This window comes from Callorhinus ursinus, unplaced genomic scaffold, assembly GCF_003265705.2.
Source record: "Callorhinus ursinus isolate GAN/ISIS: 27379988/994484 unplaced genomic scaffold, GSC_fseal_2.0 scaffold71, whole genome shotgun sequence".
Lineage (NCBI taxonomy): Eukaryota > Metazoa > Chordata > Mammalia > Carnivora > Otariidae > Callorhinus > Callorhinus ursinus.
Window position 1 is genome coordinate 6152057 of NW_027397133.1, and position 15206 is coordinate 6167262.

General features: G+C 50.4%; 1 protein-coding gene and 1 long non-coding RNA gene across 2 annotated transcripts in view; one reads left to right on the forward strand and one right to left on the reverse strand.

Annotated features, from left to right (window-relative positions):
* The first annotated feature begins 3407 nt into the window (after window positions 1-3407).
* The window catches only part of CD177 (CD177 molecule), a 17497-nt gene continuing 5698 nt past the window's right edge, over window positions 3408-15206 (forward strand). Inside the window, 3 exon segments of the mRNA XM_025849547.2 lie at window positions 3408-3713; window positions 3715-3844; window positions 14857-14997. Of these exon segments, the coding sequence (XP_025705332.2) occupies window positions 3684-3713; window positions 3715-3844; window positions 14857-14997 (301 nt within the window). The 5' untranslated portion in view covers window positions 3408-3683.
* On the reverse strand, window positions 6455-7439 carry LOC141371446 (uncharacterized). The gene is made up of 2 exons (XR_012376403.1): window positions 7234-7439; window positions 6455-6902 (listed from the first exon to the last, which is right to left on the reverse strand). It is a non-coding gene; the product is annotated as an uncharacterized lncRNA (long non-coding RNA).

Sequence of the window (15206 nt, forward strand, 5' to 3'; positions counted from 1 at the left end):
CGCTCAAATGGTATTTAAAAAAAATTTCACTTTCCAGTTGTTCATTGCTAATATCTGGAAATATTTAAGAATATGTAGTATAGAATAATATAGAATATTTAAATTTTATTAGCTTGGGTATAGACTTCACTCTAGGGCTGGTTTAGCCCTGCTCCTAAGGTATGATTTTTCTAGGGTCTCTACTGAATGTCCTGTGTCTTTAACAAGGTCTCTCAGCCCTGGTTTCTTGGAATTTGAATGTTTTCCCTTTCAGAGTGGGCTTTGGACATTGTTCCACATACAGCTCCCCGGAAGGTTTTTTAAAGTTTGTACCAGAATTCCCAAGCTTAGATGAGGGGCTTTTTTTTTTTTTTTCCTTTTCTATTCTAAAGTAAATCGCCTGTATGTATCTTCTTGCTTGACCCTAGTCAGGGAGGGAGCATGGCATTTTTATTTGCCATGTGTGTTTTTAATTCATTTTTGGCATTGTAAAGATGGCCCCAACCCACTTCTATATAAAGTAACACAAAAGCAGGCATTCAGAGTTAGTGTGCGTTTAAAACTGTATTCACTGATGTAAACAAAGTAATAGTAAATCTTTCTTTAGGTTCAGTTTTTTATCTTTTATTTTAATTTTTTTTAAAGATTGCATTTATTAGAGAGAGAGAGAGCGTGCACCAGGGAGGGTGGGAGGCAGATGGAGAGGGAGAAGCAGATTTCCCGCTGTGCGTGGAGCCTGACGTGGGGCTCAATCCCACGACCCTGAGATCATGACCTGAACGGAAATCAAGAGTCAGACGCTTAACTGACTGAGCCACCCAGGCGCCCCACTGGATGTACTTTTCAAGTGTGTGGGGGGATACGTGGGGCTTGATGGATGCCTTCAGGCCCCGGTGGACACCATGAGGATCGTGTCCTGCTGGATGGACTGCCCCCACCTCTCCTCTCTGGCCTCTCGCACAAGCTGGGACCAAGCCGAACCCGTCCCTGCGCCCCCCTCAGCGCCTTAACTGCACACATAATTCCAGCATTCACTTCCGGTCTTCACACAGGCTCAGCCTGCACACGTCTCCTTCTATTAGAGGTCTTTCCCGCCACGTGGGTGCTGCCGCAAGAATCATGAGAGTCACTATTGAATCTTTGGTCCCCCCCTGCCCCACGTGGAATCTGTCACCCAAAGCTCTCCAGGTCCCCCACCTGCCCCGACATTTCTCCTGTTTCTCTACCACTTTCTCCTCCACCGCGACCACAAGTCCAAGTTGTCATTTCCTACGTGAACCTGGCGGGTCTAACCAGCCTTGCAGGGCGTGAGGTTCCTACTGTTGCTGTGACAAACTACCACAACCGCAGTGGCTTCACACAACACAATTTGTTAATCCTAGAGTTTTGTAGCTCAGAAGCCTGACACAGAGCCACAGGGATCGCCCAAGACAATCTCCCCATTTAAAGGCCAGCCTAGTAACAACCTTAATTCCCCGTTGCCTTGTCCAGTCACGTATTCACAGGCTCTGGGGAGCAGGGTGTGGACATCCGGGGGGGTCACTCTTCTGCCTATGACAGCTTCCACTGTCTCCTCTCTCTGGGGCCTTCTCTGGGCGGCAAGCAGAGCGATGCCACCAGAATAACGTCATGTAAATAGATCATGTCGCTTCTGGAAAACAGATCCGTCAAACAACGAATAAATAGTCCCTTTAGACACGTCCGACTGCACTTCGAAAAAGACACAGGGTCCCTCATGTGGCCCCCCAAAGCCCTGCATGATGGGCCCCCGGGCTTCAGGGACACTGGCTGCTCCAGGTTTGAGGGGAGGTGGGTGTGAGTAGGGAGGCTGGGTCCCCCTGTCCTTTCGTTCCTGGGGGTAGATCCCCTTTCTTGCAATTGTGTGGTGGGGTCATGAAGACTCAAACCTTCCCTGTAGCTCTTTACCTCTGTAAAGACCTCATTTGAATGATGAGGGGAAAGAGCCAGAACTCGGCCGGCTGCACATTTCCAGGCGGCCCCAGGGGAGATGCCCCCCTGGGTGGTTGCTGCACGCACGCCCTCTCCCCTCCATGGTCTCTCTTGAGCCAGGGTCCTTCCTCTGGGTCGTCAGATTCATCACATGCCTTCATCCCTGCCCACGCGGACCGGGGAGGGCAGCCCCTGCACGAAGTTCCCTCAGGCCACCAGCAGGCGGGAGGCTGGGGCTTCGTGGACCCAAGCGGCAAAGACTCCCAGAAAAAGGGAAGGTCCGCTCAACAAGCCCAGGCCTGGTGAGCCCAGCGTGGCTACGACGTCCCAGGGCTGTGTGGTAAGAAGTCCTGTCTCTTCATGTGAACCCCAACGGCACCCTTGAGCCCAGAAAGGGGACAGACCCCAGAGCGCCATGTGGCTCTCTTGGGTGAGGAGGGTTGATATTCCAAGAAGCACCTGCTCTGGTCCCTTCCCTGGGACTTTGCAGCTCTGCCCGCTCGGAGGGGTCCCCCCCATGCCTATCCTGGAGCCCGTGAGTGGGAGGAGCGTCGCCAAGAGACATGTTTTGTGCCCTCTGCAAAGTGTTCCCTTCGCCCTCACCATTTGTGGGCGCCCCGAGTGACTCTGCTCCTCTCGCCTCTGCACTGCCTGCTAGACGCTTCCCCGTGAGGGTGCTAACTGCATTTGGTCTCGTCAGAAGAGGCAAGGTTTTCTTACGCGCAGGGGAGCTTCCACGGCCACACAGAGCCCCTGACTCGGGAGCTTCCCAACCTGCTCGTCCAAGGTGTCTGCCTCCTCACCATCCTCTGTCCTCATTCTTCCTGTTCTGATTTCCATTATTTTAAATTTCATTTTTAATCTAAACACAATGTGGGGCTGGGACACAAACCCTGAGATCAAAACCTGAGCTGAGGTCAGGAGTGGGACGCTTAACCAACTGAGCCACCCAAGAACTTCTATTTTTATTTTTTAAAGTAAGCTTGAGACCACCCCCTGGAGACAAGAGTCTCACGGTCCGTGGACGAGCCAGCCAGGCTCCCCCTTGGTTCTTTTTCTTTTTTCATGTCACATCTTAGATTTTTCAGCTTTCTTTAATCCCATTATCTGTCCCCCTTCCACACTGCCACCTCCTCTACCCCGTTTCCATCCCTGCCCGGCCCTTCCCCTCCCACCTTGGCCCCTCAACTCCCGATAATCCCTGGAGCTTTGAGCCTCTCCCCCACCGTGGGCTCTTGAGGGGCTCAGAGACCCCACCAGCCACCATCTGGGGTGAAACGGCCTGACTGGGAACAGGAAATGAACCTCACCCACCAACTCTTTGTATTTGTCACACCCAGAACTTCCTCGTTGAAGGCAAGAAGGTTTCAAAAGCCCCAGGGTTCTTTACCCCGGTTTTTCCCTTAAAGAAATCTGTTAAAAATTAAAGTAAAAAACACATAACATTATGTTTACTACCATTAGCCATGCACCAGTGTATCCTACAGCAGGGCTGTACATATTCTCACTGCCATATGACACCTCTCTAGCACCTGTTCATTTTGTGACTGAAGATCTGTACCCACTGCTCTGTGTTCCTCCCTGTCTGCCCCCACTGCCCCCACAGTTCTTTCTGTTTTTTACATGTTACTACTTTAGATACATATATAAGAGGAATCATAGGGTATTTGTCTTTCTGCGACTTGTTCATTTCACTTCGCAGAAGGTCCAGAATTACCTTCTTTTCTAAGATAGAATAACATTCTGTTATGTAGATGCCACACGTTCTTTCTCCATTCCTCTCTGTGTGTGGACATGTGGGCACTTGGCTCTGGAGAACAACACTGCAATGGCCCGGGATGTGCAAGTATCCTTCGTAACATTGCTTCCAATTCTTATGGATGTAAAATCAGGAGTGAGATTGCTCCATCACGTGGTAAGTCTATTTCTTCCTTTGGAGGAAACTCTGCGCCGTGTTCCACGGCAGATGGGCCATTTTACATTTTCACCGACATCGGGCCAGGGTTCCAATGCCTCCAGATCCTCCCCAACACAAGTTGTTTTACGGTTTTTGGGTTCTTTTGGTTATTGTTGATAGTGGCCATCCTAATGGGTGTGACATGATGTATCTTTGTTCTTTGTTTTGCTTTCTGTAATGATTAGTGGTGCTGAGCATGTTCTCAGAAGCTTGGTGGCCATTGTATATCTTTGGAGAAATGTCTTTTCAAGATTTTTGCCCATTGTTTAGTTGGGTAGTTTGTTTTCCGTGTTGTTTTGAATTTTAGAGTTTCTTTACATCTTTTCGATTTGAATCCCTTGATAGACATAGGAATTGCAAATCCTTTTACCATTATGTAGGTTTCTTCTTCACTCAATTTATTGTTTCTCCTGAGGGCCAACAGTCTGTAAGCTTGAAATGGCCCCGGTTTTCTAGTTGGCTTTTTTTTTTTTTAAAGATTTTATTTATTTATTTGAGAGAGAGAGAATGAGAGACAGAGAGCACGAGAGGGAAGAGGGTCAGAGGGAGAAGCAGACTCCCCGCTGAACAGGGAGCCCGATGCGGGACTCGATCCCAGGACTCCAGGATCATGACCTGAGCCGAAGGCAGTCGCTCAACCAACTGAGCCACCCAGGTGCCCTCTAGTTGGTTTTTGTTGCCTGTCCTTTTGGCGTCACGTCCTAGACATCAGTGCCAAATCCAACGTCATGAAGCTTTTCTCCGCTTTTCCTCTCTCAGCTTCACGGTCTTAGGTTCTCTGTTGAGATGCGTTATCTCTTTTCCGTTACTTTTTGTGTATGGTAGAAAGGAAGGGTCCGTTTTCCTTCTTTGTATGTGGATATCCTGTCTTCCCAAGGCTTTTCATTGAAGAGAGTGTCCTTTCTCATTCGAGTGGGATTGGAACCCTGGGGAAGATCATTTGGCCACGTGTGGGAGGCTTTATTTGGGGGCTCTCTGTTTTCTTCATTTGGTCTATATATGTGTCTCTGTGTCTAAGCCAGGACCTCAATCTTTGGTTTCTTGTAGCTCAGGAATATGTTTTGGGATGTACAAGCCTCCCACTTCTTTTTCTAGATTGTTCTGGCTCCTTGGGGTCATGAATTGAGGGATGATTTTTTTTCCTACTTCCTGCCAAAAATGCCATTGGGATTTTAACATGGATTTCATTGAATCTGTGTATCACTTTGGGGGTTTGGACGTATTAACAATATGAAGTCTTCCGAGACATGGTTTTGTTCCTAAAGAGGATGGATTTTCAAAGAAGCAGTTGCTGTGGTCCCCTCTCCTTCAGGAGGAAGGAGGTTGAGAAAGCTGGACTCTTTCCCTGCTCTTTTCAAGTTTTTTTGTTCCTTTTAAAGATTGTTTTTTTCTTTTATTTGAGAGAGAGCACAAGCAGGGTGAAAGGCAGAGGGAGAGACAAGCAGAGTCCCCACTGAGCAGGGAGGCTGATGTGGGGCTGCATCCCAGGACCCGAGCCAAAATCAAGAGCTGGGAGCTCAACCGAATGAGCCCCCCAGGCGCCCCTCTCTACAAGCTTTATAGCTTGGATGTTTTCTTCGGCTCTCTTGAATCCTTTGATGGTCCCCCATCGATACCTCTACATCCTCCAGTCCTCCTGTGGGATTCATTATCAAGATCCTCCAGGGGGTTTTGGCGTAACTGGAAGGCATGGGGGGGGGACAGGAGTCTGTCAGGAAGGGGACTGAGGCTGGTGACCTCGGAGTGGGCAGAGCCCGGATGCAATGAGAAAAGGGGGCAGAATCTGCCGAGCCTTGCATGACGGGGGTCAACTTGAAAGGGGAGGGGGGAGTTCTGTGGGGTTCAGGGCACTTGGCAGCCAGTTTTATTTCTTCCTAAATAAAAGGGCCTTTCTACTAGTAGGTGCTTTTTGAAACTGTCAAGCAGACAGCCCCCAGAGTTCCTGCGTTTGCCACCAAGGGTGCCTTGGATGTGACACCAGCCACAGGATCCCCAAACTTTGTGTGAAGCCACCTGCGCAGATGGGGTGGTGGGAAAGGCTTTTGGCCCCCAGGAGCGGGGGGCGTCCAGCTCTCAGAGCTGCCTGCCAGGCTACAAAACATATTTACAGACCCCTGGTGGGGGGTCTCCAAGGGAGCAGACAGATAGATTCATGAGGACCGACCAGTCCCCCGTGTCTCTTTGTTGGCAGGGGCCCGGGGCTTATGGGGCTGAGTTCAAGGTTGCCATTTCCAAGCTGTGTTTCCAATGTGGCCGCTGAAGCTTCAGAGCAGCCCAGACCCCAGTTTTCCAAGTCTTCAGAAAAGAGTCATCTCCAAAGCCCCCTGGGATGCTGAGCCCCCAATATTATGTCTCGGAAACCACCCCCACCCCCATCCACCACGCAGCAAATCTCAGCCAGCCTGCGGACCCCTCCCTCCCCAGCCCACCCTCCGCCATGGCCTGGAGCTCTCTTTCTCATCCACCGTGGTTTTGCCCTACTCCCCCTCGGATCCAGGCCACAGAGCCTGAGCCACACAGGAGAAAGAAGTGAGCCTAGGACGCGGCAATAAGGCTGCAGACACTCTCTTTGTTGATACGAAGTTTATTTGCTCCTGTGTGTCAAAAAAGAAAGAACTGAGGCTGCAAAGTGAAAGAAAACTTTTTTTGAAATCTGGGAGGCACAGATTCAGGAGGAACCTGAAATGTGCTCTGAGCAGGGGAGGAGAAAGATTTGACGAAGGTAAAAACCCATAGGTTTATATAAATTCTTCATATAGTGCATCATTAGTTTTTCATGATTTTCAATGATTCGTTTAGAAAACATCTTGTGTCCAAAACAATATGGCATATTTATCACGAATTTTCCGTAAAAATTTTTTTTCCGTCAATCGTATTGTGTACAGCAGAAACAAGTTTTCCAATGATAAGAATTCTTGCAGAAGGTCCAGATTACACAGGTAGAGGAGTAGTTAAATCATTCGGTTAAGAAAACATCTTGTCTCCAAAACTATATGGCATATTTATCAAGACTTTTCTGTAAAAAAATTTTTTATGCTGTCAATCATATTGTGAACAACAGAAATAAGTTTTCCAATGAAAAGAATTCTCACAGAAAGTTCAGATTACACAGGTAGACGAGTAGTCAAACCACAATCACATCGTTCGGTTTAGAAAACATCTTGTGCGCAAAACAATATGGCATATTTATCAAGAATTTTCCGTCAATCATATTATGTACAACAGAAATAAGTTTGTCAATGATATAAGTAAGAGTTCTCTTCAATAGAAATTGGCTCATCTTTTTAAACCAATCTATGAATTTCCATCGGTTCTCTGGAAATGTCATGAACAAACCTGGGATATACCTTCTTATCTTATGCAGGACAAAGGTAGCTACAGCTTCCACCATGAGCTCCACGACCCAAAGTTTGATAGGGAACATAATTGACTCGTTACCGGCCGTAGCGAGTGGGCGCTTGTGGGCTTCCCGCCAGCCTGTTAAAAACTGGCATGAGTCATTCTCCGTCATCACGTTCTCACACGCAGGAAGGGCTCCTAGCTGTTGCACGAATCCCAGCGACTACTGATATGGAAGCTCTATAGAAGAACCACGTTTTTTTTTTTCTCACAACACAAGGCATGTCTCGTGACCTTGCAGTCTGTTTACCAGCTGGGTGACACGTTTTGGGTTTTTGGTTTAAGATTGTATTTATTGATTTGAGAGAGAGAGAGCACAAGCGGGAGGCAGGGGCAGGCAGGGGAAGAAGCAGACTCCCCACCGAGCAGGGAGCCCCACGCGGGGCTTGATCCCAACACCCTGGGATCACGACCGGAGCCGGAGGCAGAGGCTTAATCAACTAAGCCACCTGGGTGCCCCCGAGAGGCCCAGGTTTACCATTTGGCTCTTGGTGCTCCAGATCTTCTGGACACCAGTAGCTCTGTTTGTGTTGACAGGAACTTTGCAGTTCTCCCACACGCCAGTGGGGCTCCGTTTCCTCTAGGACCCCAGGGATTCTGCATGAGAGGAAGTAGTGCTGTGGGAAAATTCCACCCCCCCTTTCAAGATTTCCTCACAGTCTGCTCATCCCAGGGGCCACTGCCATCTTCCTGTCCCCTGTCCCGCTGACCACAGTCTTCACCATTCTGCCCTCCTTTCGGTCCAAAGCTTCAGAAATGGCGAGGTTTTCTGAGATACCATTGGGAATATTAATGGCTAATTGGGGCACCTTGGGAATTCAGCAACCTGGCACATCTGAAACGTCCTCCTCTGCTCATCCTTCCCCGATCCTCCTTCCTCTTGTTTGGCCTTTCGACTTTCCCTTCAGCTCCCTTGGATCCTTTGATCTGTCCCCCTTCAACACCTTCACCTCCTCCAGCCCTGTGTCCATACCTCTCAGACCTTTCCCTTCCCACGAGGACTCGTAAACAGTGACAGTCTCTGGGGGTTCAGTGTGCTGCCCCCATCATGGTCATTTGAGAGGCTCAAAGACCCCACCCAAGGCTGTGCAGCTCCGTGGAGGTGGGCTGGATATTCTGCCCCTGGGACAGGCTATGGAGACACTCAGATGGCCGCTCAGTCTTAAAAGTTATAAAGGCCACCATACCGGATTAGAACACTTCTTTATTTTTAAACCAATGACGAGGTGTCGATCACTGTCGATAAATTAAACACAGCGAATGGATGCCCATTGCTCTGATTTTAAACCAGGAGGGCCAAGTTGGCATGGTTCAGAAAATTTAAGACTAATGAAAACATTAGGCTTAGCCTTCCTTAGATCAAAAGATTATCTGCTTTTTTCCCTAAAGATTTTATTAATTTATTTGTTTGAGAGAGAGAGAGAGAGAGAACGAGCATCAGTGGGGGGAGGAGCAGAGGGGGAAGGAGAGGGACAAGTAGACTCTGTGCTCAGCACGGAGCCCGATGTAGGGGTCAATCCCAGGACCCTGAGATCATGACTTGAGCCGAAGTCAGATGGTTAATCAACTGAGCCACCCAGGCACCCAGGTTCAGTTGTTGTTTTTTTTTAACTATCAAAAAACCCAGTGGAAATTCTTTTTTTTTTTTTTATTCATTTATTTGACAGAGAGAGACACAGCAAGAGAGGGAACACAAGCAGGGGGAGTGGAAGAGGGAGAAGCAGGCTTCCTGCCGAGCAGGGAGCCCGATGCGGGGCTTGATCCCAGGACCCTGGGATCATGATCTGAGCCGAAGGCAGACACTTAACGACTGAGCCACCCAGGCGCCCCAAGTATTACCTATGCTCTTGAGATTATTTATATACATCTATTGCATCTGTGTGGTAAAAATATCATATAAGGGTTGCCACAGGGCGTTTTTTGCCAACTCCATGTTCTGAGACATCGTGGTCGCTTGAAATCAGCCATGGTGGGAATATTTACCCCATGGAAATTGGCAAACACTACAAATCAGAGCTTTTATTTCTCCCCTCAGGGAAGCAGTTAAACATTTAGCAGCATATCATCAATGTGCATGGCCTTGTGTTCAGGTGTGGGTTTTTGTAGAGGGGAGCTTTCTCTCCCTGTTTCAGTATTAAGCCTTTCCCTACAAGTTATGTTGTCTGCAAAGTGCATGGCACCCCCTAGGTGTAGAGCATTTGTGCAGTGCACAACCTGACCTGCGTTCACAGTAGTCCTGACTCTTTGTTATATATTGTCACAACAAACAATATATTTAAAATACAGGATGACTCCCAACTCCTGCACCACCCTTTGTGTTTCCCTGGATCCAACCTTAACGTTTGTGAACAGCAGTTCCTTTCATAAATTCTACTCAAATTACCCAGTTTGGGTGTACCATCCGTTATCCTGCTGGGACCATGACCAATTCAATAACTCGGATCAGGAAACAAAACTGCATTTGGGGATTTGGTTTCCACCACATGGGAGCAGCACAGAGAGAACTCTGGGGGTGGAGGGCGAGCAGGAGTATAGGTAAGGCAAGTCCTGTGATCATTTTACAGTTGCCCAAGGGATCACTGGTGGTGGCAGAGACAGAAGTGCAGGTGGAGAGCGCCATATTGGATGCCGAGGTGGTTGTGGTATCCCCACTGAGGTGGCAGAGGTGAATATGTTGATGCTGGGGTCAGTTGGTTCCTTCAGATGATCCCAGAGAGCAAACGTGGGGGAAAGGAGCGACCAAAAGATGAGAACGTCCACATGGAAAAGGGAAGGGCAGTCAGAAGGCTTCCCTGGCAGAGCGTCCTTCCCGGCTTTGCACCTCTCCGTGGCTCCCCCCTCCGTGGCTCCCTGCCCTCGGGACGCAGGCCAACCCCTCCGTCTGGCTTCGCAGCTACTTGATCAGCCCAGGCCCCGCTCCCCCCCACCCCGCAGCCATTCCCAAGACGTGCCCAGGCGTTTTCTGCCTCCTTGGCTTTGCCCCGTTGTTCCTTCTGCTTGGAATGGCTCTCCCTTGGTTGCCCACACCCACCCCGGCTACCTGGAAGGCTTGTAGTCACCCCCAGTCCCGGCTGCACCCCATCCTCTTGATGAGCCCTTCTCAGGCAGATCCTTCTTGGAAACAGCAGGCTCACTCCCACCTGTGCCTCACGGTTCCGGCTGATCCGCTGCCACAGTGTGGCCCTCGGTGAGGCCCTCAGGTGACTATGTTTAGCCACCTGAAGGATTTCCCTACGTCATTCAGGGCCACACGAGTGCAGGGCTAAACAGCAGCTACCCACTGCTTGGCACCAGCCCGCCGTACAGATCTGTGCATAAACCTGGTCTGTTCCATCCCTTCGCTGTAAAGAGATCACAGGGTATCCCCATGAACCCACAGGTGCAAGCAGAGGAAGAGGCAGTAGAAGGAGGCACCGTGGGCATCTGAGCCACCTACTGAGGCATTCGCCTCTGCCCTCTGGACCTGCGAGAGCCTGATCCCATACACACCGCATACACCGTTCCCATGGATGATGGATGCTGCTGTGCATGCCCCGTATGTGATGTGCAGTGCAGGTCAGGATGCCCTTGGTGGCCCAGAGTCCAGTATGCAGGCTCCCCTGGGACATAGTAAGGAGCCAGGAGCTTGCTTGCTTGCTTGCTTTTAAAGATTTTATTTATTTACTTATTTGACAGAGAGAGAGAGAGAGAGAGAGAGAGAGAGAGCATGAGCAAGGGGCAGGGGCAGAGGGAGAGGGAGAAGCAGGCTCTCCACTGAGCAGAAGCCCAATGCAGGGCTCAATCCCAGGATCCTGAGATCATGACCTGAGCTGATAGCAGACGCTTAAACGACTGAGCCACCCAGGTGCCCCAGGAGCTGCTTTCTAAATGGAAGACAGTTATTTGCAGAAGGAGACGCATCTTTGCTCCCAAACCCTGAGTTTCTCACTGTGACTATCCTATTATCTCTATATCACAGAAGATTTTGATGACATTGGGTCTGTTGGGTCACATGCCTTTCATTCGAGTCCCTTCCTACTCTAGGATCTACTCAAACCTGGCAGTCTTGGGAGCCTGCTTCTCCCTCTCCCATGCCTCCTGCTTGTGCTCTCTGTCAAATAAATAAAATCTTAAAAAAAATTGGCAGTCTTGTGGGTTTGCTCGGAAATGAGTAGGAGTAGTATGTCAAATGTGCTACATCCGCCCCCCCCCGCCCCAAATCTTAAGGGACCTTTTTCCTAAAGGTGTAGCAAATTGTCTCAGAAGAGTACAGTGGTCCCCCCTCCCCCGCCCCTGCAGTAAGCTGTGGTCTGGAAGCAGATGATCCCCCTTCAGACATATGGTCAGAAGACCAGGACTCGCTGAACACTGGTCACCAGGTCTGCGTCATTCCCCTCCCTTCACCCCATCAGGTGGACATTTTATCATCTCCTGTCATCACACAAAGAAGGGTGAGTCCAGCACAATAAGGTACTTTGAGAGACCACATGCACACAACTTGTATTATAGTATCTTATTTTATTAGTAGTCATTGTGATTAATCTTTTAGTGCCTCTAATTTATAAATTGAATTTTATCATACGTATGTATGGACAGGAAAGGCACATAGTACATATGGAGCTTGGTACTCCCACAGTTTCAGACGTCCATTGAGGGCTTTGGAAAGTCTCTTCTGCTGATACAGGGGGGTTACTGTTGGGGGACATGCCCATGACCTCTGGGCCCCTAGGATTTACACCAACATGATGGGGGGGCCTTATTGCCCACCCTCTGGCACACACGTCTTCCTCCTGAATCATCAAGGGTGCTTGCTACCTCTTTTCACTGTATCTGAGTAAATAACATAAATCTGTCAATGAAGTGGAGCAGTGTGATGCTCTGTAGAAACTCAAATGATCCAGGTCCCTCTGAACTATATCACAGGACCACGCAGGAGCCCTGACCTCCTTCACGGCAGTGATTCATGTTTGTCCAGAGCCATCATCCAAAGAATCCCTGCAAGGCCTGAGCATTTATGCCTTTGGCCAGTGCCCAACTCCCCCGGATCAATGGCCCCCAGTTTTTCTGGCATAGGGGAAGAGTCACTGTCTACACCCATGGTTGCATTGCAGGGTCTTTCTCAAATGGACCCAGCCTCCCTGCTCATTCTTTTTTTTTTTTTTAAAGATTTTATTTATTTGACAGAGAGAGACACAGCGAGAGACAAGCAGGGGGGGTGGGAGAGGGAGAAGCAGACTCCCTGCTGAGCAGGGAGCCCGATGTGGGGCTCGATCCCAGGACCCTAGGATCATGACCTGAGCCGAAGGCAGACGCTTAATGACTCAGTCACCCAGGCGCCCTCTCGCTGCTCATTCTTGAGCTTCTGGGTCCATGAGCAACCCATGAGGTGCCAATAGTCATCACCCTTACTTTACAGAAGAGGACGAGGCAGTTGGGAGAGGGGAAATGAATGACCCAAGGCCTCACAATCAGGGAGCAACAAGATCCGGCCTGGTAGCAGAGTTTCACATACCTACAACTGTAAAGCCTTTTTGCTAAATAGTTCCACGCCCAGCCTTGCATTTGCCCCTTGAAATATGTGGGACTCCCAGGAAGATTGCCTTAATATCCTGACTCAGGCCTGCATTGCCAAGCCCTTGCCAGCCTCTCTACCCTCAGCACCCATCGCTTCCTCCTTCCTTCTCTGCAGCCGAGCCACCTGCTTTCTTTCTAATCCTCACATAAGCCAAGAGTGGCCCCACCTCAGGGCCTTTGTACCTGCTCTTCCTTCTGGCTGGAATGCCTTTCCCACATGCCCTCCATGACAAACTCTTTCTTTGCATTCTGTTCTCAACTCATAGTTCACCTCCTCCAGGAGGCCTGCCCTGATCCAGTTCACTCACTTCCTTTCACATGACCTGGTCTTCACCCTGCCCAGCACTCAGCACCCTGTGTGTGTGTGTGTGTGTGTGTGTGTGTGTGTGTGTTCCCGTGTTTGCTCAGTGTCTCTCTCTCTCTCACTCGGGTGTGAGCTCAACAAAAGCTGGGCCTCATTCTTGTTGGTCTTCCCGAGTCTCCTAGCGATGGGGATGGTGCCTGGCACAGAGCCCGGCCTCAGTGAATATTTGTGGACTAAAAGCAAGATGTTTCACTGACCACCTATGACCTTCTGTGTGTCTTTGCCTAGCAGTCCTTCTCTCCTTCCAAAAACACTGCTTCAGGCCACACACACCTCCAGAGGGCACTGTTGCCACAGCGACAAGGGGACTTTTTGGGGAGGAAGTGGTGTTTCCATGGTGCACGACCTACACAAATACTCTGTTCCCACCTTCCCCCACCTTTCATTCGTTTGTTCAATCAATCAGTACATATTGAGGACTCATTGTGTGCCCCATGAGTGGCGTAGATGCGGTGGGAATCGCGTCTCTGCCCGTGTGGCAATATGACACTTGCAAACATAAAACAGAATGTATAAAGACATCAAGAAGAGACTTGAATTGTAAGGTACATGTTTGCCTTGCTCCCCCTCTGCTGCTGGTACCACCGCCCCCACCTTCCTCTTCCTCATACACCCACTTGTCGGCTCTGCAGTCACTGCCAAGGCTTCTATTCTTCCCTGGCCCTCTCCTCCCCAGCGTGCTGGAGCTGGTTTGTACAGGCTTGCAAAAGCCGATGGCTAAATATTTCAGAATGTTGCGAGCTGATTGTTAAATGATCGGTAGCTCAAAGTCCGAGTTTTATACACAGAAATAGGCCCCTGTTACAAGGCACGTTGCGCTGATGCTGTTTCTCTGCAGAGCTGGTTGTTGGCACATCCCAGGGAAGAAACTTTGCTTTGTCAAGGGATATCCTGTCTTTGACAGCAACTCACTTTCCACGACCACCCCCCTCCCCTCTCCCCTCCCCACGAAGGAATCCCAGCTCCTCTTGCATTAGGAGTGGGGAGAACAGAGGAATAGACAGCAGGAGGGAACATCGGGGAAAATGGGAATAAAAAGGCAAGCAACGTAAGAAAGAAAGAGAAAGGAGGGAGAAGCAAGAACCCCTGGTGGGCAGAGGTTAGAGCAGGGAGTAACCAGTGCCCACCGCACAATGTCCTCACAGGTGGTTGGGTCATATCCCCAACATCCCCACCTGGGGCCAGAAGGTGGCCAGGCTGCCCTGAGGAAACCTCCTTCCCAAACTACCCAAACAGCGTGGGGGTGGGCACCCGCCAGGTGGGGCGCAGGAGGAAAGGGGGCTGGGGAGCTGGACCAGTGGGGGCCTGGGGGCCGGGATGTTTCTAAGTGTTGGGGGGTCGGGGAGCCTGGACTCCTGGGTCTGGGGAAGGAGGGGGTACCCGGATTTCTTATCCAGTGAGACTCAGAGGGTGTGCTCGGACCTCCTCTGTCAGGGCTCTCCCTCCTGCCGTTTCCTGGCAAGATATAAAAGGGTGGGGTACCCAGAAGAAAGAACAGGAGCGAGAGTTCCAACCACCCTGACCATGAGCCCTGCCCTGCGGCTGGCTCTCCTGGGCGCCACCCTCATGCTGCCCCGTGAGTGAGGGAGGACCCTGACCTGGGAGGGCATTTTCCTGGAGGATGGGCTCAGATGGATTTCTCTGCCCGTCTCAGGAGTGCAGGCCCTGATCTGTCAAAGGGCGACAGATAACTCTCTGAGGAATGTATCGGAACTGCCCCTTGAGTGGACGACTGGCCTGGAGGAATGTGAGGATGGCTGGGGTTGCCAAGACACGCTGATCCTCATTGAGAACGGTGAGGAGGGCCCTGTGGGCCCCAAGCCTGACTCCCACCCTCTCCCGGGAGAAGGAGCCTTCCTTGCCCAGTCCTACTGTACTCTGTGTAGGGACTTGGAAGCCTCTCCTGCCTCAGACCCAGGAGTCCTGCCGCCAGCCCCCTCCTCCCTCAGACCCAGGAGTCCTGCCGCCAGCCCCCTCCTCCCTCAGACCCAGGAGTCCAGGCCC